The 27,052-nt window shown below is 46.8% G+C and overlaps 1 protein-coding gene across 4 annotated transcripts in view; it reads right to left on the bottom strand.

The window, feature by feature from the left end:
- Positions 1-1,929: 1,929 nt before the first annotated feature.
- LATS2 (large tumor suppressor kinase 2) overlaps positions 1,930-27,052 on the bottom strand; it is a 75,344-nt gene continuing 50,221 nt past the window's right edge. For 2 of the 4 annotated variants that reach the window (XM_025875201.2, XM_073894794.1), the window contains 6 exons: positions 14,589-14,721; positions 11,791-13,202; positions 10,055-10,637; positions 8,819-9,001; positions 6,937-7,043; positions 1,930-4,293 (listed from right to left, as the gene is read on the bottom strand). In XM_025875201.2, the coding sequence (XP_025730986.1) occupies positions 3,799-4,293; positions 6,937-7,043; positions 8,819-9,001; positions 10,055-10,637; positions 11,791-13,202; positions 14,589-14,721 (2,913 nt within the window). In that variant the 3' untranslated portion in view covers positions 1,930-3,798. Of the gene's footprint in view, positions 4,294-6,936; positions 7,044-8,818; positions 9,002-10,054; positions 10,638-11,790; positions 13,203-14,588; positions 14,722-16,875; positions 17,014-27,052 lie in introns of those variants that run through there. The other 2 variants (XM_073894795.1, XM_073894796.1) reach the window with 2 other exon arrangements.

Below are 27,052 nucleotides of genomic sequence, written 5' to 3'. Positions count from 1 at the left end.
CCAGTTCAACAATTCACTTTAGCTGAGCAGGAAGAGAAGTCCAAGAGTAGGAAGTGAATGGAAATCTTTCAGGATTCTCTTAGGTACGAACACCCAAATGATGCATAAAATTAGAACCATTACTTTTTAAGGATATGCACATGAATATTAAGCATACACAAAGATGCTCAACCTCTTTCAAAATGAGAGGAATGTCAAAGTACATCAAGACACACATGCACGTATTTTAACTTAGTCGATGGACAAAGAGCAAAAAGGTTGATGATAATATACTGTGCAGTTGGCAAAGCAGTAAGCAAATAACTCCCATATATTTCCTTTGGGGGTATATATTGGCCTAATACCTGTTTTCAGGTCTAAGACTTGTTTTTACCCTACTTATAAGCTAAGAAGTTAGCCTGTTACTCTATCATGAATCCTGAAATAAGACAAGGGACTCCAGCATCAGGCACGCAGGACTTTTTTACTCACAGTACATTAAGCAGCATGAGCATCAGCATGTTTGCATGAATCTCCTTGCAGCCAGGTCCCACAGGGGAAGCACAGGAGACCCAGAGGGATTCTGCTGAGGTACACTGAGCCTGAGCAATCTACCCCTTTTATAGCAAACAATATGCAAGCTTGCTCTTTTTGTCTTGGAGGGAGACATTACTTCGCCCCTCGAGGTTGCTCACTGCAAACCCAACCCTGATAGTCCACGTGAAAAGTGGTCAGGGTCTTTGACAGCCATAGAAGAGTTTCTCCCAAGATCTCTGCAGGGCAATTTGGCGATAAAACTTGCAAATACACTTAACTTCCGACCTAGCAATTCCACCTCTAGGACTCGATCCTGCAGGTGCACTTGCACATGCACAAAATAATGGCTATAGAGGTTAGTTATTCCAGCATTATTTATAATAGAAAAAGATCAGAAACCAAAATGTCCATTGATACGGGACTTGGCCTGATTACAATCCACCTTCGTGATGAAATACCACATAGCATACTGAGGCATGATGAGTGCTAACTTAGATTGCCAGATGAAGAAAACAGACGCAGAAAGTATTCATAACGTTCTCCCATTTGTGTAAAAGAGCTAAAATGTGCACGTGTATGCATCTTCTTGTGCTGTGTATGCATAAAGTTTTATTTCTCTAAGGACACACAAGAAACTGTGAGTAGTGAATTGAATGGCTAGGAAAAGGAGTAGGAGACATTTTATTGTATATCCTTTTACATGTTTTGATTTTTAAACCATGTGATTATAACCATTTAAAAGATGAACCGAAAGAAAACAAATTATTTTCTGGAAATTCCACCAACCATTTTATTTATTTATTTAAGAAGATTTTATTTAAAATAAAAGTGAGAGATAGAGAGCACGAGCAGGGTGAGCGGCAGAGGCAGAGGGAGAAGCAGACTCCCCGCTGAGCAGGAAGCCTGATGAGGGGCTCGATCGTGGGACTCCAGGATCATGACCTGAGCCGAAGGCGGATGCTCAACTGACTGAGCCACCCAGGTGCCCCACATGTGTTAACGCCCAAAGGTCAGGGCATTACAGTGGTCCTCTCAGTTTAAGCATCTCACGCGGGGGGGAATCAGCTCCTGATCAGGATTTATTTTATCAACCACCACACGTATTTGATATCCCACTTAATCCACCCAACGATCCTAGTGAGGTGTATTTTGTCACCGTCTTATGCAAGAGAAGCTAGGTCACAGAACCTCACCCTGCCCTGGACTTTCTGTGTATAACCTAAAAACCCATTCTTCCCACACCTGACCCTTTGTCCCTGAGCCAGAACCCTGTCTGAGGAGGCTCCTCTCCCTTCCCTCTCGTGATAGTGCCTTCCATCAGCAGGTGGCAGTCCTGGCTGCATACGGATCCCGGAGAAACACACTGATACAAGCAGGAAATTACAAATTCCGGTATGACACGACACCAAAGGATCTGGATTCAAACTTTTAATAATAAATTGTGCCAGTAGAAGCTTTTCAAAGGCAATGATATATCAATAAATAATAGTTAAATCGAGTTCCTGAGAAAGAACCTACCACATGAGAGTATGTCAGAGCGCTGTAAATAACGGGGCGTTACTATAAAATAGCGGAAATACTGACAGTCACGATACAAGCACAGCAGACTTCAGAATTTGCCATTCATACAAATGTAAACCAGTACACAAGGAATTGGTTTTTTTGTTTTTTCTTAGTTTAGACATTGATAAACTTCTAAGTGTTGTTGCCTAGATATATACTAAATAATGGATACATTATGCTAAAAAATTCAAGGAAAAATATGTGGAATAATATAATGAAAAATATGACGCATCAGATTTTTAAAAAAGCAAAAAAGAATTGAACTTTTTACTCAGATATAAATCACTTTAAATAGGAATCATACTAATTTGAAATAAGGAATATTTTGTGTGTTTATCTATGTAGTTATATATACATCTACACCTCTAAGAAAATACGTATGGCTTAATTATTTTTTTATTCCAATGTCACTTTGAATAATCCTTGCTGTTTTACAAAGATTAGAAAAGTGTGTTTTTAAAACCAAGTTAAGACTGATACTTCAAAGCACACCAAAAAAAAAAAAAATATAGAGCATTAGATTTCATCATGGTAAGAACACCTCCGCCGTCTAAGCGGACAGGAGGAAGGGCGTTGGGCAGACCGCTCGGTGCCGGCAGTGTGTCGGCAGCGGGGGTGCAGCCGCTGGGTTCCACATATCAGCTACGCCAGCGATAGCGTACCGATGAGCGGAATGGACTGAGTTCCACGAGTAACTTAAATTTTTTGGCATAGCTAAATTAATCCCTTTTGATGTATACGAGTTTAGTATATGACAAATGTTTAAGCTTACCCCCCAAAGAATCCAATCATACCCAAGACACACACACAAAAACCACTTCTCAGTTACACATCTGCATTTCTTTAACAAAACAGTAAGGGATACAATCATAGCGAAGTCACCCACACGATACGTTATCAGCAAACTGTCTAGAACATCTCATTTAAAGATACTCAGTAAAAACATATTCACAGAACCTGCTGTGAATGGCAAGACATGGTAATTTTATAATAGAAAAACCCTGCTCATGCAGTACTCTCTACACACCAGACATCTGAAATCACACCCACATAATCACCTTGCTCACACTTTCTAGTATACTATAATATGCAAAAAGCAAAAAAAAAAAAGCAGCTTTTAACATTATATCACAATTTTGAAATGTGGGAAAAATATAAAACAAAAACCATTGTGTGAATAAAATGGTATCAGTAATATCAGAACAGTGTTATCTTTTTTTTTTTTTTACACATTATTGCACAGAGATTTCTTATCACATGTTCTTCAGTTTTTATGTCTTTTCCTAAACGTGAATAAGTGCTATGGATAAAATACAAATGTAGAAAATAACAGCAGCATGATTTGTCAAAGTTAATCCCTATAATTTAGTAAGAAAAATGGCTATAAACAAAATAAGTGCTCTTTCTAAACTGTACTAAATTTTCAAAAATATTGTTTAATGCAGTGAAGGTCCTCAAAAGCCAATTCCAATTCAAAGCAATGTTGACACCTGCCCCCCACTCCCATCAACCAGAATCTGCTAGACTTGAGTCCTTTTTAAAAAAGCTTTTTTGTTTGTTTTGGGGGTTTTTGGTGAAGACCAGAAGTTCAAGTGAAGTTAACCAACGGACTAACTTGAACAAAGCTGACCTCGACTCTCCATCAGGCCTGTCAGGAAACCAGCTCTGGGCCCCCTGGACCTCTGAAGAAGCAGAGTGTCGGGGACGGCAAGTCATTGTCTACACGTACACTGGCTGGCAACCTTCAGTCTGATCCACCATATCAGAGTTTTCCAAATCAGAGTCCTCAGCCTGTGAAGCATCTGCTCCCGAAGGCTTTGGGCACCTAAAGGGATAGCCATTGTCATCAAAGAACCTTCGGAAAGTGAATTCATAAAATGCGTGCTCAGGGTGTTTGTTATTTGGAGAGGTGAGTGTGTCCCAGGCCTTAGTGCTATCTTCACTGGCATCGTTCCAAGGGCTTTCTTCATCTACGGGGTCAAAATTTGAGGTGTCCATGGGGTGGCTGATCTTGGGGACGTAGGGGGCCGGCTGCTTCCGGATGTCACTCGAGAAGTCAATGGCCCCGAAGAATGGATGGGCCTTCAGGTCGTCGGCCCCATTCCTCCCCAGCCGGTGGTCGGCAGCGCAGCACAGTTTGGTGATGAGGTCCCGGGCCTCGGGGCTCAGCTTGACCTGGGCTGGAATGTGGAGCGTGTTCTCCCAGTTTATCACCTGAAGAGACAACAGAACCAAAGTTTTCCTTTCTTTTCACATTTTAAGGCCCATTTATGGCAGTTCTGAGATAGTGTGTGATGATGTGGCTTTTAAATAATTTTACTTTCACGATGGGAGAACAATTAGACTAGATCTAGGAGCAGCAGTTGCAAAGCTGAGCAGCTATCAAAGGCCAGAGCAGGTTAGGAGGGGGCTCACAGCCTGAGGCAGGGGGTGATGAAGCCAAACAGACCAAAAGAGACTGTATCAGAAATACAGTTCAGCAAAAGAATTTTGTGATTTCCATAAAAATGAAATAGCTGATCATCTGTGAGTCATTTCTTTAGCTTATGACAACAGATTTCTATTGAACCATCATGGTTCTCATTCAGCACTTATTATGGCCAAGAGATGGTCAACTGGGGTTTTGTTTAAAAAAAAAAAAAAGACAACCTCACAAAGAAGAATAAAGGGGATGGACCCTATGGCCTTGGCCTATGTTCGTGACGGTCAACTGCACAGACCAGCCATTGGGATATTCAGTAAATACATGTGTCATGAAGAGCATCTACTATGAAGAGAAAACCTAAGGGACTTCTCTATTATTTATACTTAGAATCAGAATAAAGCAAGGCCAAACTATCAGGCTACAGGCTGGGGTGACAGGGCATTGGTAAGGCATGCAGGCAGGTGGGCGTATGGGTGGGAGGGCTGGTTTGAACTTGAGTAGTTGTTTTAGTAAAGCTAAAACTGTAAAAGTCACAGAAGAAAACAAAGGGGAAAATCTTCATGACATTGGATTCGAAAATGATTTCTTGGATACCAAAAGCACAGGCAACAAAACAAAAAATATATAAAATGGACTTCATCAAAATTTAAAACTTTTGTGCACCAAAGGAAACTATTAACAGAATGGAAAGGTAACCCCCAGAACGGGAGAATATATTTGATCAGAGATTAACATCCAGAATATATTCTACAATTCAACAACAAAAACAACCTGATTAAAAAAGGGCTAAAGACTTGAACAGACATTCTGCAAAGATGTACAAATGTCAAATAAGCACACGAAGAGAGGCTCAATCACTATCATCAGGAAATACAAATCAAAACCACAATGAGATACCACCTCACACCCACTAGGATGACTTCTATTAGAATAACAACAACAAGTAAAATAAGTGTTGATGAGCATGTGAAGAAACTGGGCCCCTTGTGCATGGATGAGGGGAATGCAAAATCATGCAGCCACTGGGGCCAACAGTTTGGTGGTTCCTCAAAAAGTTAAACACAGAATGACCATATGATCTGGTCATCCCACTTCTGGGTACATAACCGCAAAAATAAAAGCAGGGACTCCAACAGATGCTTGTTATACGTACTCATGTTCACTCCAAAAGGTAGAAAAAGCCCAAGTGACCATCACCAGATGATGGATAAATAAATGTGCTGTACACATACACTGGTATATTCTTCAGCCTTAAAAAGGAAGGAAGTTCTGACACATGCTACAGCATGGGTGGACCTCAAAGACATTATGCTAAGTCAAATAAGCCAGTCATGAAAGGACAAATATGGTATTACACTTTCATGAGGGCTCTAGACTAGGCAACTTCACAGAGACAGAAAGTCGGAGAGAGGTTACAGAGTCTGGTGGAGGGAGGAATGGGGAGTTACTGCTTAATGGGTACAGTTTCTGTTTGGGATGATAAAAATACCTGAAAATAGGTAATGGTTATAGTTGTACAACACTGTGAATGCACTCAATGCCACTGAACTGTAAAATTAAAAATGGTTAAAATGGTAAATTTTATCACAATAAAAACATTGGGTTATTATCATGCAGGCAAATTAGAGAATGGTTCAGCAATTCAATTAGGATACAGATAATGTCAAATTCCATTTTTATTGTTACCAGAGTCTTCATTTAGGGTTTTTCTAAATAAGGTATTATTAATTTAGGGTCTAACATGGACTCTGGGACATATGGGTACTTGACAGAATTGTTAGTAAACACTTATGTTGATGGTTAAGTGCACTATTCAAAGTTCCAAAGATTTCATCAGATTCTTTATTCAATCCTTCTTAAGTAATCGAATCATTTATTTCAGAGAATAATGGCTATCATTCTCTCATTCTAAAACTAATTATTTAGCATTAAATGATTGACAGAGTAATTATTTATTTCCAATTGATATTAGAAATATGTACAACTAGCCCGACCACAGAGCTGATAATCTGCAAAGAGTAATGTAGATAGTGTATAATGTAGTATAACATCCAAAGAAATAACTGATTTCTTCAGGTCTAGTTCATCAAGTTCTCAGTATTTTTTGCAAGGGAGGCATGTGGCAGCAGAGACCAGATGTACAGCGCAGCTTTACTGCTTCTCACTGTTCACGGTTCAAGATGGCAGATGGCCAATGGTTCATGTAAAACTTCAGAAATACCTATACATCAAAACACAGGTCTAACTTTGTGGGTTTACTTGTTAAAATAAAACTTTTTCTATAGGTCATAATAATACTACTTTAAAAATATACAACTGACACTCCTACACTACTCAGAATGAAAGATCAAATGCCGACCAGAGATTCATGGGTTCATCAGACAACCACGTGTGTTTGCAGCAAGCAGATGCATGGGCTAGTTAATTCCTACCTTCAGCTGGGTTTCTGTGGGAGTAGGGGCCAAAAAGGGTGGCTGCCCCACCAGCATCTCGAAGAGAATCACGCCAACACTCCACCAGTCACAGAGCTGAGTGTATCCTGAAAGACAAAGTCTCACTCAGTTCCAACACAGGCATGTATTCTTCTCAGAGAAGAATTCTATGAAATCCTCAAATGCTAACTGACTGTTAAGGGGGAAAGCATGTTCAAGCAGCATACATGTTACGTAAAAGAAAACCAACCTACATAAAATGCGCCTCCTTGCGCCTGTGGCTCAGTATAGAAGGCTGGATGGGGCACCTGCCAGGCTGGTGCCAGTGGTCATGTATTCTCTTACTTTCTACCATTAGTCTGTGACAAACACAGGATGCTTCTGTAATAAGACTTTCTAACTTTAAAAGCCTATTGTTATTGTTAGTAACACCACTAACCAGGATTTTAAGTTCTTAAAGAACACACAGAGACATCAATTAAAATAGGACTAACTGGAAAACAGAAAGTGCTACACCTGCCAGCGAGGGCTTCCTGGGGAGGCTTGCCAAGTCAGTTTTGGAAGAAGTTGAGGAATATGGAGAAGAGGAGGGGAAAGGGGGCCCTTTGGCAAAGGAAACAACTGTCTAATAAGACACAGTATGACACACTCATTGAGCCAGGCCCTTGCTCACGGAGCTCCCAAGATAGAGGAGCTGAAGCAGGGCACCCTCTGGCTCGGTCAGACAGGGCCAGCCTCACCGAGGCGGTAGAACAGGTCCATTTTCCTTTTATTTTCTCCCACTTTTCCTTCAGAGCTCTGCAGCCCAGTCCCAGCCATGCTCCAGTCTTGATGTCACCTGATCCTGGCTAAGCCAGAACTGGGCCTTAAGGCCCGCCAGCAGTATTTGCTAGCTCTGTTCTCCCCTCACCCCACCTCCTCCCGCCCTGGCCCGGCACTGGAGGCCGCAGGGTAACTCCAACCCCTCATTCCGGGACTGTGGCACATGTCAGGGTGCTGGAGACACCTCCCACCACCCACTGGGAGAGGAAGGAGAGAATGACACCTTTCTGGGGCAGCGAGGCTGATATTCACAACCACCTCTCAAGGTAGTTACTGTTAGGCCTGTGGCTCTGAGTGGTTTAGTGATTTGCCTTGAATTTCCACAGCTAACAAAGAAAAGTGACCTGAACAGACTTGAAAGACTTGAAACAACACATGTGAAAAGACAGACCACCGATCTCTGGATTTATTGCACTGTCGCTATGAGCCCCACACTCACTGTAAGGTTTCTCTTGTACTCAATCAAATGTGTATTTGAGAGAACATCCACACAGACCAATTTTACTGAACACTTGTAATTTTATGCATACCACTGTCCCCAAATCTCACCTTCCAGCACTTCTGGACTAACAGCAGAGAACGGGAGGGAAATAATACTTGTGTTCTGGCATACTTCCTAACCAGCTGGATATGCTGCAAGCAGCTAGGAGCCTGAACATGTATGGCTTAGGCAGACTGATGAGCGTCCCTGTGCCCTCAGAGTTGTTTCTGTCAAAACCAGTTGTGGCGAGATTCTCTTGGGTTCTAGACAGAAAGCCCACACCCTATACCCAATCTAGCCCAGCCAAAGGAGGAGCTAGTGAGACAGGTCTAATGGTGTGTGTGTCCTCTTTCACCCCAGAAGCAAGGGCAGCTGCAAAACAGACGAGAGATATGCTGGAGGCTTGTTTGTTAGGGAAATAATTTCCTCTCGGGCTTCCACGAGTACAAAAATACAATGAGAACATTCAGAGTCTTGGAAAGCTGGAGCTGGAGAGACTCTGAGAGGTCATCTGGCCCCAAAGGTTTGAAGTCAAGAAGGCTGCCAGTCGTGCAGCTGGCTGTGGCCGGAAGCACGCACCTTTTCGGAGGAGCACTTCTGGCGCAATGTAATTTGGGGTCCCAACCAGGGAGTGTGCCAGACACCTCTGGTGCTGCTTCCTGGCTCTCTGCTCCAGGGTCTTCAGCCTGTCTCCACATCGACAATTAGATACGTCGTCCCAGAGGTCGCTGGGCTCCATGCTGTCCTGTCTGATGTGGCTCCCTTTCACCCAGGAATCAGGGGCAGGGAAAGAAGAGAATAAAAAACAAAGTGTATTTCCACTATTCAATGATGCAACAAATCCACAGCTTCAAAGGGGAAGGTAATTCAGTTCAGCTCCTGACATGTTATGAGAAAGAATCCTCCCCAACTGCTCTGTAGGGGTGGCCCATGATTCCTGGGTCTGAGACTCAAGTCATGAGGTAACATAAACACTAAGAACGATGGATAAAGCGATGACAGGAGCTGGGCGCAGTGTGGGGTGACAGTGTGATGCACAGGGAGAAAAGCTCAGGTAACTGTGGGGGTATCAGGCATAGCACTCTGGCCAAAGTCTATTACCTGTTTGACAAGACATGTTTCAAGATGAACATGGAAAAGCATGAGAGGATTTAAAAAATATAAACGAAAGTGACTCTAATCCCAGAAAATGGGAATGGATTAAATGATTTAGGGTTAGTTTTGAGTTAAAAAACAGAAGCATGAGGCTCAGTCGATAGAATGTGCAACTCTTGATCTCTAAGTTGTGAGTTCAAGCCCCACAATGGGTGTAGAGATTACTTAAAAAAAAAAAAAAAGAAGAAGCCCGAGCCATGGTATTAAAATAACAATTTCAAGAAACCAAGTCATAAGTAACATAATAGCCAGCAAAACTATAGAAGATGGAGTTAACCTATACTTGTACTTAGAGATACCTATAGATTCACATTAGCTAGAAGAGAGGACTCTTGGGAGGTTGTGAGACTTATTTTTTAAGGCTCATTTTATAAGGGCAGAGTGATGGTTCCCAACCAAGGTCCCATGACACCCCATAGCCTATTGTCCTAAAAATACTATAGTAAAACTTGAATCCATTAATTTAAAAAAAACCTTTTTTTTTTTTTCACATATCATAGTACTGCTTCACGGAGAAAAGGATGTCATGCCAAATTATAAAATAATGGAAAACAGATCATTTCAAAATGATCAGGAGCCACCCGGATGGGAAAGAGTTGCCTTAGATGGTTTAGTTCTGTCTAGATGTAGAAGGTGGACGTGGCTCGTCTGAGACAATACCTTTCTGGTAGTATTTGGAATTGTGCGTCCACCTGAACCCAGTGCAGAGGCCAAAGTCTGTCAGTTTGATGTGACCATCAAGATCTATCAAAATGTTGTCTGGCTTGATGTCTCGGTGAATGAAGCCCATCTTGTGGACACTCTCAATGGCCAGAGTCAACTCTGCGATATAGAACCGGGCCAGGTGCTCAGGGAAAACCTCCATCCGGATCAGCAGGCTCATCATGTCCCCCCCTGGGATGTAGTCCATCACAAAGTACAGGCTGTCCTTGTCTTGGAAGGAGTAGTAGAGTTTGACGACCCACTCGTTGTCCGCCTCAGCCAGGATGTCCCTTTCAGCCTTGACGTGGGCCACCTGATTTCGGTTCAGGACATCCTTCTTCCTCAGGGTCTTCATGGCATATAGGGCATGAGTGTCCACCTTACAAGCAAGGCACACTTCTCCAAAGGCACCGATCCCCAGGGTTTTGATTTTCACAAACATGGACTTGTCCATTTTGGCCCTTTTCAGCCTGTTGTAATTAGATTCTTTCTGGTAGAGGATCTTCCTCATCTGTTCCTGCTCAGCTTCACAGAGTCCAGCCTGCGGAGAAGAAAAACAAGGAAGTCACGTTAGAGGAGCCCGTGGTATGAAATAGGTGGGAGGGGAGACGTAAGGGTCCTAACTTAATATATAGAAATAAGAACACTGAATGGGTCCAGTATACTATAAGCAACACAACAACTGGTTTTGTTCTTTATACGCTTATGTAGACACAAATCTGGAATCTAAAGGGAAGGCAAAACAGGTGACTTTAGGCTCTAAAGGAAACCTCTATAAATAAAAATTGTAAAAAAAAAAAAAAGGGGGGGGACTGCAAAGTTCCTGGAACTCTAAGAACAATCTAATAATTTAATAGCTCAGGGGAAATGGGAACAAAGAAAAGTCGATGAAAATGCGAGAGCACAGATTTGGTTTTTAGAATTTGAAATGATTGGCTTTGTGTGATTTAAATTTACTGTAACACTTTAATTTAAATCATTTCATGAAATACCTTCTCTAGCAGATTAGTATCAACTAATGTACATTGAAAATATTATTTGCTGGGGCGCCTGGGTGGCTCAGTTGGTTAAGTGTCTGCCTTTGGCTCAGATCATGATCCCGGGGTCCTTGGACTGAGCCCCACATCGGGCTTCTTGCTCGGCAGGGAGCCTGCTTGTCCCTCTCCCTCTAGCCTCTGCCCCTCCCCCTGCTTGGGCTCTTTCTGTCTCTCTTGCAAACAAATAAATACGATCTTTAAAATATATATATATATAATTTGCTAATTATAGACTTAAAGGATAAACAGATCATTACCAGATATATTTTTCTTTATAAATCCCACCATATCAATTTATAAAACCTCAAACTTTGTTTCTACTCTTTCAAAATGTTTAAACACCAGTCACTAAAACTTGACAAATTTTGTTAACAAATAAGGACACACCATAAAAATCGATCTGAAAATCTGCCTGTTGGCTGCGTCCTGCTCTGTGCTCACTGCTCCCCTCAGAGTCAGGGAGAAGGGGCAAGGGAGCCCGAAACATCTGTCATTTCTCCAAGGTGTTCGCCCTATAACCGCACCATCGTCCTGTGAGACGAATCATTTGTAATAAAGGTGCATAAAGCAGAAACAAAAAAGGAATTCTGCTGTAATTCCCACTACCAATTTAGGAAAGAGCCAGGGCTAAATGATAAGAATATAATAAGAAATTACTTTTGCCATTTCCTGTTCCAGCTGCAACCTCCGGTTGACCTTCTGCTGGTAGGTTTTTATGACATTTTCCACATGCTGCTCCATGAAGAACTTAAACGCATACGGCGAGTAGCTCTTGATGCGAGATTCCCTCTTCTCTTCATCTCTGCTGTTTTTCCGAACAGGAACAGGAGAGGTCTGAATCTGCTTTTTATCCTTCCCCACTTTCTCCCCTTTGGCATTTTTGTGGCTCTTGTCATTCCTCTCGGCAGGCTCGGCAGCCTGGCCGCCTCGGAGGCTCTGCTCCATGCCCACACACAGGCTGTCCACGTCGTACTGCTCTGACTTACTCCGGAGCAACAAGTGCTTGGGGTACGGTGGGGGCGGGCACCTCAGGTCTGGGCTGCCATACTCCACGTCCAGCGGGTATGCACTGGCGCCCCCCAGGGGCAGAGGGTGCTCATCCTTGGAGTCCAGACTCTCCACCCCAGGGGTGGGCGCTGGCACCCAGGCCGGGTGGGAGGGCCCCACAGCCGTCTGCGGCTCGGGCCGCATCACCCTCACGCTCTTCACTGGGTGCAGGATGTGGGCGGCCGTCACAGCCGTGATGGTGTTGGGGGAGGGCATGGAAGGCTCTGTCTTGCTGGGCACTCCTGCCCGGATGGGCACAGCCACTGGCTGCTGGTGGTTGTTGAAGGAGTTGGTTCTGCTGGGGACGGGGCCTTCGGGCAGGAACGCCACGTGCTGGCGGGGTGGTGCCTCCAGGCCTGGCTTCTGAAGAGAGTCACGGCGGGACAGGGTAGAGGACTGCCACTGCTGGACAGAAGGGCTGCTCAGGTCATACAGGTCCACGTTGAGGCTGTTTCTGGAGGGTGTGATCAGACTCTGCGGGGGGCTGTCGCTCGTGAACACCTGGCCCCGGGAGCCCATCATGTGCATCTGGTGGGCCTGTTTGTGGTGCGGGTGGGGCACGTACAGCCCTGCCGCCGCTCCCGTGGGTGGAAACGCGTGGCCAGCCCCCGGCTGCACGGCTGGGCCCTTGGCAGCAAGGTTTGCATATGCTCCTGCCTCCTTGTTTTGGAAGGAGGGGCTGCGCTGGATGCCATAGCCCAGTGGCTCCCCAGGCACCAGCAGGTGTGGCCTGTAGTGGGGGCCTTGCAGTGGGAGGGCTTGGCCCCCAGGGCCGCCCACTGGGAAGGTCAACCCCGCGGCCTCCATGTTTGCAGCATAGCCTTTGGGCTGGTGCTGATGGCCGCCAGGCATGCCGTGAGTGCTTCCGGCAAAAAGAAAGTCCATGTACTGACGAGGCACCTCCTCCAGCGTGTTGCTGCCCTCATAGGCGGCTCCACTCATCTGATGGTAGGGTGGGAAAGGGTCGCCTGTTCCTTCAAAGCTTGGCCTCCGTGGCACAGGGGCTGGTGCGATGCCCTTTCCTGCGGAGGAAAGAACAAGGATGTGGCATTAGAGGGGAACCTGCTCAGTTGGCTCTGGCCCCTCTCGCTGGCGGTGTCCTTGGGGCCGACGCTGCTGCACAGGCTCTTCAATGACCCAAGGCCCTCTGGAAGGCCCTCTGACACGGGCGATCTTCTGGGTCAAAGGCTCCGCCCCACCCGAGGCCCCTCACAGGGATACCCAGCACAGCCAAGAACCTCTGCAGACATGACCTAGTGCAGAAGCACAGCCAAACAAGGACTGTTTCCTGGGCTAAGAAGATGCATCAGCAAACGCACATCAAAGGCAAACACAGAAGGAAGTCCTTACAGACACGGGCCTGCGTTTCCCTGTGGAGCTGTGCTCCAAGACAGACCCTAGGACTCTATGAATCTGGACATGGATAGCCGGCAGGCAGTTGTTTAAGGATCTTCCATCAACAAGAAAACAGGAGCCTGTGTCCTCTTAACAACAAAGATACAACTTCTCACTCAAGAGATGAAGTGGGTTTTACAAAGATCTTTCACAAAATAAGGAAAGCTCTTTTTGCTAAATATCCGAAGTCTCTTATCATGCCCAGGGACCTCAGGTAGCAAACACTGTCCCATCTGCTCCATCATCAGAGAGAAACATTCGATAGCCAGCGAGGCAGAGCATGTGGTGCTGGTGCCTCTGGCCTTTCCAAGGGGGCACTGAGGGGCTGTCCTAGTGCCACTGCCACAGCCTCCAGCCCGGAGAGGTGCCTGTCAGCCTGCTCTGTGGCAACAGTGTGAGAAAATGTGCATTTTAAAGTCAATGAAAGGGGCGCCTGGGTGGCTCAGTCGTGAAGCGTCTGCCTTCAGCTCAGGTTATGATCCCAGGGTTCTGGAATCGAGTCCCACATCGGGCTCCCTGCTCCACAGAGAGCCTGCTTCTCCTTCTCCCACTCCCCCTGCTTGTGTTCCTGCTCTTGCTATCTCTCTGTCAAATAAATAAATAAAATCTTTAAAAAAAAAAAATAAAGTCAATGAAATAAACCTCCCTTTTCAAAGACTCCCTCACAGGCCCAAGAGAGTAAAAAAGAACATTTTAGATCTCACTCTGCTGGGCTGCCTAACTTTAATATCCAGTGAGTTTTTCAATCTTCATAGAACAAAACATGTATACAACTGTCGCCCCCTGGAAAGTACCACAGGCTATTTCAGGACCCAGGTAAGTCCCGTGATCTGCCACCTGTCGCCTCCCCTGACAGGGCCCGAATGCAGAGCAGGGCAGGCCCAGCTCACCAGTAAGAGCAGTGAGGCCAACGGCCAAGAGGTAACGTGCTGACTGGGGCCACACTGGACCTCCCTTGCTGCAAACGGAGTAGTGTTTGTTGATCACCCACAGTGCTGCAGGTCTGAGCTCACCTGGCGAGGTCTGCTTAATGACTCGCACAATCTGTTCGTTCCTCGGGTCCAGGTAGCCCATCTTGCTGATGTACTCCAGAGCAGCTTCGATACTCCGGCTGCCGGTCTGCTTCAGAGCCCTGCCTGCCATCTCCTGGGAGGAAAGCACATGGATGCTTCAGTGGGCGGTATTAATGCCTGTCATCCTAAAACAAAGCCACACGGGGACTTGCGTTCCCGCCCTGCTCAGGACCGTGTGACATCCGCCCCTCTGTGCCTGCTGGGGTCCTGCAACAAGTGCTGCAGACGAGTCTCAGAATGAGCAGAGCTGGCCCCATGTCCTCCCTCAGGTGCCTCATGACAAAAGCCTCACACACACTAGACCGTAGGCTACTTAGGGTATGTCACAAACACACTGGAATTCTGAGGGTGGACCTGAAAGAATCTTAAGTTCTGCTTCTCTGTAGAAGACTTTTGTGATTGTACTGATAGATTCTGCTTTGTGGGTAAACCTAAAACTAGAACAGCTTAATGTGAAGAACGGTTGAAGTCAGAGACCCTAGCTTTAACCCCAGATGACCCCCAGGCTAACCGGGAGAAGGAGAAGGCGTGGCCTGCCCACCCCGGCCCCCCACTGGAGGAGGGGAGGGTTGCCAGAGTCATTTATAAAGAGCTTGCTCAATGCCCTGTGCTGGCTATGGTAGCTGGGAACTTGCACTTGGGCTCCTGATCTAGTGGGAGAAAGAGAAACCAGGTCCCAAAGGAACCCCTGGAGCAGTGCCCAGCACAGGACAAACCCCTAAAACGGCCTCTGGGATGAACAAGAGACAGAAGCTGGGGACCACCATGGGAGACACAGCGGACAAGGGTCAGCGATGAGGGATGAGGGTCAGAGGAGACGGATTCCTCCTGCTGAGGGAGGGGGCACCAGGCACCGTTGGTGGAAGAGATGGAGGCACGCCTGGCTGCCCAAGGACAGACCGAATTTGGGTAGATGGAGAGCCCAGGAGAGAAAAGGCATTCTTGGCAGGGGGAACAGTCGGAGCAGAGGCCGGGGGTGCAGAGAACGGGCAGAGTGGCAGGCAGCCAGCAGGGGCACTAGAGACGGCAGAGACGGAGCCACAGGCTGGGGCTAGATACCACCCGGTTCTGGAGGCTTTCCAACAGGGCACATGGGGCAGTGAGAAGACCAGTTTGGGGCAGAGAGATGGTAAGCAAGCTGGAGGCAGTCTCAGGCTGGGGAGATCAAACAGGCCAGAGCGGACGGGAGACCGGAAGGGCCAAGGTGCCTGTTGGCTGGCTCAGCAGAGCTGTGGGCAAACGGGAAGGATGGCAGAGGCCGGCCTCCTGGAGACAAGGACGCACAGGCAGAGGCTGCAAATGGGGACTCTGTGGAAGGGGGCACTGAGCACTGTGAGCGGGGGAGGGGCAAGCAAGCGGAGAGGAAGCAACAAAATGCAGAAGGGGTGGTGGTGGGAGCCGAGGGGGTGCCGAGGGCATAAGGGGTAGGAAAGCATGGCAAAGGAGATCCCGTGGCTCAGACAGGAGAGAACAGGGGTGAGGGTGCAGGAAGACCCCAGGACGATGAGAAGGAAGCTCGGGGCTGTTGTGGGCAGAAAGACTGGCTGTGCTAGCCAACGGCCACTCTGGAGAATCCGTACTCGTCCCAGACACTGAGAAGGAACCGAGCTCCCTGGCTTCCCCAACCATGCGCTTTTCCAGACTAACTCAGAACTGACCACTGTGCTGCCACCAGCCCTGGGACAGGGCATCACACACCCATGACTTTCATGAGACGAATCTGTCCATCCATATGTCTGTCTCCTCCTCTGTGGACTGGGAGAACCTGGTGGGGCCTGAATTCCACGTCACTTGTGGTTGTATCACCCACCTAACATAGCAACTGGAACAACTTCAGTGCTTAATATCCCTCTGATTACATAATGCTAAAATCCAGTTTTCCATTCCTGGCCGTATCCCCACCTTATGGTAGGACAAAGCACACTGGCTGTAACTTGTGTCTATATTCTTGGTGATGCCAGGAGACATGGCAAGATGGTGGGGGGAGGGCAGGGGGCAGGGACCGATGGCCCGAGATGGGGGGGGTGGGGACATGCTGGGTGCAGGAGGCTGCGTGGGGGCGGGGGGCGGAGCATGAAGAGGCAGCTTAGTAGGCAGAGAGAGAAATGGCGGTAAGAACAGAGCAGTGTTTTGAAAGCAGAGCTTGGACAGACAGAAAGGGCAAGTGCGTCAAATCCAGTGGGGCCATTGAGAGAGAGGTGCAGAAGCGAACACGGCGATGCCTCACCTGCAGACGGGAGGTAATCCTTCAAGCTCCCTACTTCACGGCTATGTTATGCGATGAGGTCATGTCTGCAGAGAACTCTCAACAGCTCGGAGAAAAACATGGTATAAGGCCGCATCTTATCAGGATCACCCTGGAGCAAAATATGCGCCCGTGGGAGCTGACCCTAACCACAGCAGTCTGCTCTGTCTGAAACGTGACCACCAGCTCCTGCCTCCTCCAGGGGGGACTGCCAGGCGTGCTCACTCCTTCAGCGCCTGCCGAACGGCAGCAAAGTGCTGACTCGTGGACTGACCAAGTCAAAACAAATACATTCTCAAATTCTCCCTGTTTACTGGGCACCCACGACTTCAAGATTTATACATTTACTGTGCTTTAAATCTAGGAACTTAACCAAGAACAATCAACAGGAGACCACAAATAATGACTGTGTTCACAGTGATGCTTCAAATCATAAAACCTAATCAACGCTAACGAGGCAACTTGTTTATTAAAAACCGTCAAATAATCCAGATCTTGGGACGCCTGGGTGGCTCAGTCGTTAAGCGTCTGCCTTCGGCTCGGGTCATGATCCCAGCGTCCCGGGATCAAGCCCCGCATCCGGCTCCCTGCTCGGCTGGAAGCCTGCTTCTCCCTCTCCTGCTCCCCCCTGCTTGTGTTCCCTCTCTGGCTGTCTCTTTCTCTGTCAAATAAATAAAATCTTAAAAAAAAAAAAAAATCCAGATCAGTCGAGTCTTGCCCTTGTTTGTTCCTCACCCTCATTTGGCAAATAAGTAGTTTCTATACATTAACCCTCGGAAGATGCTACTATACAGACACGTGTAGCTAGGTTCTACAGCTGAAGGAAATCCAGGATCATTTCTAAATCCACTGGGAATATGGATCCTGCCTCTCATCCAGCCTCACCATCTGCTGTGGACTGTGAACAGACCCAAGCAGACGTCAATCCAACAGCACAACCTGCTTCCTGCACAGTTGCTGAGTGTGACCTCTCTGAAGCTCCACATGACTCCGGCTGTCAGACACCAAGCCGGCAGCTTGGAGTGTCACCGTGGGAAGTGGCTCGGAACCTGCTTGGGGAGAGGTGCAGAAGAGAGGAAGGACGGCAGCCGCTGCCTCCAGCATCCCCACAGGGTGTCCAGGCGCTGGGCATGGCTGTCTGGTAGGAGAAGACATGGGCCTCTCCCCAAAGGTCAGACGCCCCTCCCGGCACAGGTCACGGGTGATGGTGGGGCCAAAGGTGCCATTACACACAGTATTTCTAAAGTACCCAAGAATGCCCAAATTCTGCCCCAGAGCTTAGGCACTTTTCCTGGATGGTATGTGCTCAGACACTGGCATATTTATGTGCATCCTGCACGGGCCAGTACACGCCAGCCCCCCATGCCCCTTTCTCCAGGAGCACACACTCATGTCCCGTCTGCCTCTGGACTGTCTCTTCCTCTTACCCGTCCCTGCGCCACCCCTGCACCCCCCCCACATATGCTCCTCTGTACCTTATACTCCTATTACTGATCTGTCCCAGGGCATCTAAAGTCTCCACTACTAGTCTAGGCGCCCAATGAGCACAGGGGCAATGTCTCCTAATTTTGATTTCCTTAGTACCTTCAGTAATAAATATCTTTGGAATCAAACTAAAAAGGCCTATCACATCCATAATAGAGAAAAGGAAAACAAAGCAAAAACTGAGGGAGAAAAGGGGTGACCTAAGAAGGCCAAAGTTAAAATGACGTGGCCGGCCCCCCCCACAAGGACCACCTCATTCACAGGAGCTGTGAAAACAAAGGGATCCTCTTCCAACCATTACTAGGACCTGACTGACATGTCACTTCTTCCCACATAGCCTTTTTTCCGTGAATACCTTCCATGGAAATGCTCTGGGGGAAGCCTTGCCCTCCAAGGCAGATCTGGGAGGAATCCGGGCTCTGAGAGTCCCTTGGCTGGTGGGCCACCTGTCCCTCCCACCCTCCTTTGTTGCTCAACAGGGCTTCCACGGAGTTCAAGGGAAACAATGAGGGGATGAACCAGGCCCTGGGAGGGCAGAGGTGCCCCCACCCAGGAGCAGCTGCAATGGCTGCTCGAGTGAACAGGGGCCCCCAGTGCCCAAGCCAGTCAGGGCAGCCAGACCTCAGCATCCACCCCCGGACCCCAACTGGGTCTGTCTGTCCCATGGCCCCTTCCACCCCACTCCCTGTCTATCTGTCTCGTCTCAAATCTCCATTTCACAAAACTGCTTACCAATTTCCAATGGACTAACGACTGATCAGCCCTTTATCAAATTCATAATGAAAATTACTGGGAGAAAAAAAATACACCCCAAGATGCAACTAACAGCTAAAAGTACCTATCACAGGGATTTGCACTTGAGAGAAGGGTGACTTTCTACCCGAAACTCGAACCTGAGAGGCTCAGAGATGTGGACATGGCAAAACAGTGGTGGCTCACAGCTCTCACAGCATGGAAGCAAAAATGAGCAGGAGCTGATATGATCGAAAGCTAATCGTGAATCCAATCTTCACTGTAAAATTTCAATGGAAACTACTTGGTTTTGACGAAAATAAAAGTAAAAATGGAAACTACCGTAAATTATCTAAATTTCTAATGAAACCGAACATGGGAACTGACAAATGATGACAAATGAGACCAAATGGACGACTCTTACCTGGAAAAGAGATCCTACCAAAGGCCCTGGAAACACTTCGGGGTTCATCCCACAGCCTCCCAGTCAGCAGCAAGGGGCAAAAGCTCACGGGCAATTGGGCGGCACCTCTCCCGGACAAGCTGCCAGGGGGATGAGAGACAGAAGCCACATCCCTGCACTCGCTAGTGACTGCCACAGGCCGCACACCACACGCCAGGCACGAGCAGAGAGCGGCAAGGGTGCCCACAGCCATGTCAGGACATGGAAGGCTGGGAAGGGGGCTGGTGCCCTCCGGCTGAGTGAAAAGCCTGTGCACAGGCAAAAATACAACTGCACAGTCAGGGGGATGGCAGGAGGCCAGCGCCAGGAGATGGAGAGGGATGAAGCTAAAGCCCGGCATTGGGCCCTAGAGCCAAGCTGAGGAGCTGGGTCACTCATCTTCCTTTCTCAAGCACGCACCATCATTTAAAAGTCCTGATCTAGAACTGGGCATGGCCAATCCAAACATAAAACCTGCTCCAGAACAGGCAGCAGGACAGCAGAGCAGTACAGAGCCTCGACGTGGAGCATGGAGCCAGGAGGCCTGGCTTCACACCTGCCCCCTGTCACGTAGCTGTGTACCCTTCGGCCAATTATTTACCTACTTTGAGCATTTGTTTCCCTCCCTGTGAAATAAGGCTAAGAGGGCTGCTCCACAGACAAAAAGAGATAATGACATGTTTCAAAACAGCACCATGTAAGGGTCTGCTCTCACAGTTCACAGAGGTATTTTAAGTGTCTCTGGTGACAAACGTAAAGACTATATTTGTAGATTTGATACAGATTCAATATTTAATCTTTCTAATACTATATGCTTACTTTTCTTACCATAATTATAAAGAGAACTGTCATGAGTTCCTTTTACCAAGTCTCAACAGACACCTCCGAGCTCTTCCAGTTCACCCAGGGCTGCCCCATAAATATTACCCCCTTCCGTGGGTGCTAGGATGGCCGTGCCCTATAGCAAGCACGTGGCCCCAGCTGAAGGGGAAGGACAGTCAGGTATCTGTTCCAGTGTCTGACACTAGAAAGAGCTGTGTGAGTGCAGGAATGACTGAATGGGACTCTGCCGGGAGATCCACAAAGGAGGAGAGGGCTGCCTGCCCAGGAGGCGGGAAGTGAGGCGGGGAGGCGGCCAGGAGGTGCTCTGGTCAGGCTGCCTCCCGCTGGGTGGGAAGATGGAGATAAAGCACAAACAAGGGCTGTACCCAAACACAGGCTGAAGAGAACGTAAAACACAACCGTTGACCACAAAAATCAAACTATTTCCCCGAGTTTTACTCTAGTACCTAATTTGCATACCTGGGAGAGCCTCTTCTATAGAAGCTGACAAAATCTTAAAGCTGTCCTACCATGTGTCTCTTATATTGTTTACCATTTACTAATTATTAACAGTCTAAAACCAAGCAATACCGTGGGTTAACAAGACTTTGATAACTTTATGCCACCTATCAACATGCACCAAGAAAATATTATATACAACTCATTCTCCTAAAGCCCTCCAGAAAGCTTCAGTTGGGATTGCTTAGTATCTCATACAAAAGTTATGCTTCTCCAGTAGGAACTCAGACACCACGTCTATAAGGCAGTCTTCTCTTCTAGACAGCCCTCCGTGCTGGGGTTGAAGCCACTGTACGAGGCATGCTAGATTTGGTATAAGCTGCCTCCAGGGTTCAAACTCACTTCCTTGGTGATTGCTCTGTGCCACCTAGTGCAATGACTCGCCCTGTGCAAACCCGACCTCCCTCTTCCAGTCCTCCCATTCAGTAAACAACATGCGATTCTCCCAGCCTTGGAAGCATCTTGACTTTGAGATTTCCTTCACATCCCACATCCAATCTAAAAGCATTTTTTTCTCAACTTTACCTAGACTAGAGTGGTAGAAGATTCTGGATGCTCTGAAGGCAAGAGCATTCCACCTTAGGTATCTCTCCCAAGAGATTTCTCCTTTTACATTTTATCAATAAACTGTTGAGAACTTAAAACTGGTTCTAGCCAAAATCAATTCTGGAAAATGGGATTTCCCCATATCTTGTCTGATATGAAAGGGACTGCAGTGAGGCAGTTTAACAAAATGGCCAAGTGGATGACGTGTGGGGCATGTAGCCAAACTGCCCTCCCGCTGCCCTGGCAGAATCTTGGGCTGCTCCACACTCCCAATTCTAGAGTGTCTCCTGGGACCAGCCAAGCCTCCACTGTAGGTCCATTCCACCTCACATCCCCTCTGTCTAGTCCAGATCCTGCCCCTCAATGAGCCTCCTACCCAGCAGCCTTGTCCAGCGACCAGCTCTCCAGCTGCCACAGGGCCCCCAAAGCCCAGCCCTGCCAGCCCTGCTGCCTACACATGGCAGAAAGCCCACCAAACAGCATGAGGAGGACCTGCAATCAGTTGTGCTACTCCTCAGCCCCAGGTGCATGGGCTCTCGGTGCCAACTCAGCCCCAGCCTGGGGAAAAGGCTGTGGTCTGGCCAGGGATGTGCCCCACCTGCCTTTGCTCTCCTGACCTGGTCACCCTCAAACGGGTGCATTTTCTCCACCACTCACAGGTCCTACAGGGCAGAGCTGTAGCAAACCTAGTGATGAGCCTATGATTTCTGACTCATAACTCACAGGAAGACAAAAGCTGGGTTCACACACTCTGTACAGCTCGATTAGTTTATGGGCATCGACGCAGGACTGAGAGTAATTGAAATTCAGTGAAGAGTTATTATGTATGAAGGAAGGAATTTCCTACGGAGGTCCCTTCCCTAACCCCTTCCTGGTAAGGAAGCATTTTTCAAATGTTAGCAAAGCCATATCCCAACATTTTAACATTCCAATTATGAATTTTGGCTAAAAAAACTAGAAATGCAGAACTCAGGCCTTGTTGGGTCTATGTGGGCCTGTGTCTCAGTCCTCAGTACACACACTACCCATTTAAGTTCAAAGTGAGAATGGAGGAGAAGAGTCTCTGGCCATCCCTTGCTGAAGACCCCATCTCTAGCCAAGATCCCCTGGCCACTTGAGCACTGCTGTCCTGGGACTCAAATACTCCCCTTTCCCCCCCAAATCAATGGGCACTTCCTCAGCCTGTCAAGGAAAAGGAAGACAGCACAGCCAGCTTTGAAATTGGGGGGTAGTCCTCTTCTTCACATCAAAAAGGAATCTGATCCAGAAGCACTCTGATTTCCTGAGCATGGAAGAGAGAAATAAGCAGTGGGGTATGTGTGAAGGGTGGCCGCAGTCAGCGGCAGCCCCAAGAGGAAAGGTGCCCGGGTGCCCATGAGGCTCCGGCCGCTCCCTGGGGTGCAGGAGGCCTCGCTGCGAAGCCCACATACTGTCGCCGGGCTGCTTCTGCACTGCATTCCGTCAACCAAATGCTTCCAGGAGTTCTTCTGGAAACCAAGTGGAACACAGTGTTTCAGTGCATCCTGCCGCCAGTTTGTCAAGCCTTAATCAGAAACACAGGCCTCGGGCGGAATGGATGTGAATCACCAGCCAGCCCAGCAGACCCGGCCTCCTACCGTTCTCTGCGCTGCACGCAGTTCCCAAAGAGAATGAAGAGCACTCTACGTGGGCTTATAAGAGCTTCCTCGTGTGTGTGCTCCAACGATGGCTGGACAAACAGAAGCAGACTCTGACTTTTAAATGTGTGTACAAGAAAAGAAAATTAATTACTACTGCACATTAGAGGCTCACAGAAACTTCAACCCCTCGTGGCGGCCTCTTAAAGGTTTGCGGGACGAAGTCACTGCACCTACACCTTATTTACACAGCAAGTGGCTCTGGGTAGAGTAACTGCTCAGCACTTTTGAGGGAAAAAAAATTTTCTTTTTTAAGATTATATTTATTTATGTGACAGAGAGAGACACGGCGAGAGAGGGAACACAAGCAGGGGGAGTGGGAGAGGGAGAAGCAGGCTTCCCGCTGAGCAGGGAGCCCGATGCGGGACTCGATCCCAGGACGCTGGGATCATGACCTGAGCCGAAGGCAGACGCTTAACAACTGAGCCACCCAGGCGCCCTAGAAAAAAATAAAATTCTTAAAGTACCTGTAGGTAAGGGAATGAAGAATAAATCTGGCCTAAAATTAAACATGAAAAATTTTCAACCCTGCCAATGATCAAAGAAACACTAATAAAATAGTACTTTATAATTAATATTAGCACTGGAATAAACCACTACAAAGATAAATGGGTTGGTGAAATTCTTCAACAGTCCCAGATTTTTGGTGGCAATATAAACCATCGTAGTCCTTTAAGATGAACGTTTGTTATTAAGTACCAGTAGTTATAAAATTTGCTTGCACCCTGATTAAATAATTTCACTTCTTGAATTTTATTCTCAGGCTATTTTTTTTTTTTTTTAAGTAATCTCCACCATCAACGTGGGGCTTGAACTCATGGCCCCAAGAGATCAAGAGTCTCATGCTCTACTACCTGAGCCAGCCAGGTGTCTCTTTCAGGCTAATTTAAAATAATATTTTAAAAATATTTTAAAAATCAATTTGTACCAAGAAGTGTCAGAATAAGATATAATAAATCAGCCCTTTAAATAGAAGGGGGTGGGACGGGAGCTGGAAGGAGCTTAAATACCCAATGATAGAATGAGTATGATAATTATAATTAATGTATTGCCCAGAACATACTAATACAGCCATAAAAATACTTTCTAGGGCCACAATTCTTTTACTTGCCAAATATTTACTAAACACCTCCTACTGTTCTCAATACTGAATATGCAGGGCGCCTGGGTGGCTCAGTTGTTGAGCGTCTGCCTTTGGCTCAGGTCATGATCCCAGAGTCCTGGGATTGAGCCCCGCATCCAGCTCCCTGCTCCATGGGAAGCCTGCTTCTCCCTCTCCCACTCCCCCTGCTTGTGTTCCCTCTCTTGCTCTATCTTTCTCTGTCAAATAAATAAATAAAATCTTAAAAAAAAAAATACTGAATATACAGCAGTGAACAAAACATGCAACCTTCAAAAGTGTAAACAACATGCAAAAATGCTTATGTACAAAATGTTATGTGTCTTAGTATCTTAACTATGTATAAATTAATTTTTTGTCTGTGAACAAGGGCTTAATTAGAACATGAGAAAAAGAGTCTGACTTAATTTTATGTTGAAATACCCATGATTTCTTTTTGTTAAAGACAGTAACAAAGTAAGAGTATTGATGCACATGCCATATTCCATTAGAATAAAACTACCTGTATCATCTAGCTACATCATTGTGGGCAGATGACAAAAATTCTTCAGATTACTGTTGAGTCCAATGAGAGAGAAAGATTTCACAAGGTAATCCCTCTAAAATACCATGGTATTGAGGGGTATTTGCTAAAATGCTAAAGATTTTTACTTTTGCTACTGTTGAGGCAGGTGAAGAGAGGTATGCACACTCCATGGAAACTTAATATAGCAAAATTCCCTCTTAGCTTTCATACATACATATGGTTTCAGGGGTCCCAGATCCTCTCTTTCTATTCATGTGTGCCTATGTCTAAAAATGAGCACCAACAACTCCTCCAACCCTGTACACACAGGCTGCAGTTCCCGTAGGAAGGTGGAGTCTATTGCTCCCCTTCAGTCATGGTTGGCCTGGGATTGGCTCCAATGGAATGAACCACAGGTGAAACTATGCCAGTTGTGTGCCTTGCCTCGCCTTCAAGAGGCCTGGCTGCTTCCATTCTTATTCTTTGGCTCTCTGTGTGGCTAGAGAGAGACCCAGCCAGCCTCAGCAGCTCCAGCCCACCCTGTTGCAGTTCCGGCATGTGGGTGATGCCATCTTGGATGCTCAACCCCCAGCTGAGCTCCCAGTGGAATGAGCCCCAAGGAACCCCAGCAGACGCCATATGGAGAAGAACTGTCCAGGAGAGGCCAGCCAACCCAGAGGATCCTCATAAATAATAAAATTATTGTTATTTTTCAGCCACCAAAAGTTCTGGGATGGTTTGTTACACAATAGATAATTGACAATTGTAACAGTGTATAATCTGAAAAAGTATGTTCACCTATTTATTTTATCTTAAACTTTGTATTTAGTTATCATAATTTGGCTGCATATTCAGCAGTAAGTACTACCTTTTTATGTGGTCTTACAATTCTGTAGGTCCTCAAATAAATATTTGGTTGGGTTAATATTTGACTACAAAATTATTATTATATCTCTAAATGTTTTTGTTCTTTTAAAGGAGTACCAAATTCTTGGCTATGACTTGTTACGATAACAGGTCCAATCTCTTTTTGAGAAAAATAAACTATTTTTTTCAGTAATGAAAGTAATAGAAAAATAAATACACAAAAACATTTTAAAGTGCTTCAGGAAAGAATGGGTGAATCTTTTTTTTTTTCCTTAAGGGAGAACTCCTGGGTCCCAACCATATGTGTGCATAGGCATGCACTTGCGTGTGCACACAGCCCACAGCCTGGGCTTACGAAAGCAGCACTGCACTGGGCTTCCCAGCCCCAAGCCTCCAACCTGCAGGCACCCCTGTGCTCTGGCAGGAAGCCCTTTGGCTCCAGCAGCACCAGGGAACAATCCAGCAGCATCCTGATCCAAGGAGTGAGAGCCAAAGCCCAAGAGAGACAGCAAGAGCTTCACAAGGCAGAATCTGCTCTGGCCCCTTCCAGAGCACCTCCCCCACCCAACAAGACAACCCTGCTTATAAGAAGGGCACCTGGGTGGCTTAGTTGCTTAAGAGACTGCCTTTGGCTCAGGTCATGATCCTGGAGTCCCGGGATGGAGTCCCACATCGGGCTCCCTGCTCAGCAAGGAGTCTGCTTCTCCCTCTGACCCTCTTCCCTCTCGTGCTCTCTATCTCTCATTCTCTCTCTCTCAAATAAACAAATAAAATCTTTAAAAAAAAATTCCTTAAAAAAAAAAAAAGGAAAGCAGGTACCCTAAAATTTGGGTAAAAAAAAAAAAAAAAAAAAAAAAAAAAAAAAAAAAGCATACACACCAAAGCACAGGGGAGTTATCATGTGCCTCATTTTTACCAAGTCTCTAAAACAACCTCTACTGCTCAAGGAAACAATGAAGGAAATCCAGATCATCACTTCCAGTGTTCTGAGTGCTTAGGGAAGCGAGAAGCCTTTGGCAGACAGCAGAGAAATGGTGCAATCCACAGGAAGCAATGATGCTGGCCCCACAGAAGACAGAATTCTAGGGAAACTTCTGGTAACCATCAGCCAGAGGGTTTGACTTCTCAAGGTCCATGTTTTCCCAGCACAAAAGAAAACCTATCACTAAGAGCACACACTTAAAGAATGAGCTGAAGGATGCCAGGTGGAGGGCGGGGCTGAGTGCAGGTAGAAGACAGATCAACAAACTTTCTGGTAGAAAGGACAAGATCATATACAGAGAAAACTTAGAAAGAACATAACGTGACCTTGAGAGTGGACAACTGAAGAGATGCTAAGAGACCCAAAGCCAGCTTTCTCAGCTCCCTCTGTTGGGGAGAGCTCAGGCTGGCTAGGACGGCACCAACCTCAGGCTTTCTCCTGTGGCTTTCTATTCCTTTCAAGA

This window comes from Callorhinus ursinus, unplaced genomic scaffold, assembly GCF_003265705.2.
Source record: "Callorhinus ursinus isolate GAN/ISIS: 27379988/994484 unplaced genomic scaffold, GSC_fseal_2.0 scaffold7, whole genome shotgun sequence".
Classification (NCBI taxonomy): Eukaryota; Metazoa; Chordata; class Mammalia; order Carnivora; family Otariidae; genus Callorhinus; species Callorhinus ursinus.
This window is presented reverse-complemented; position numbering and strand designations above follow the sequence as displayed.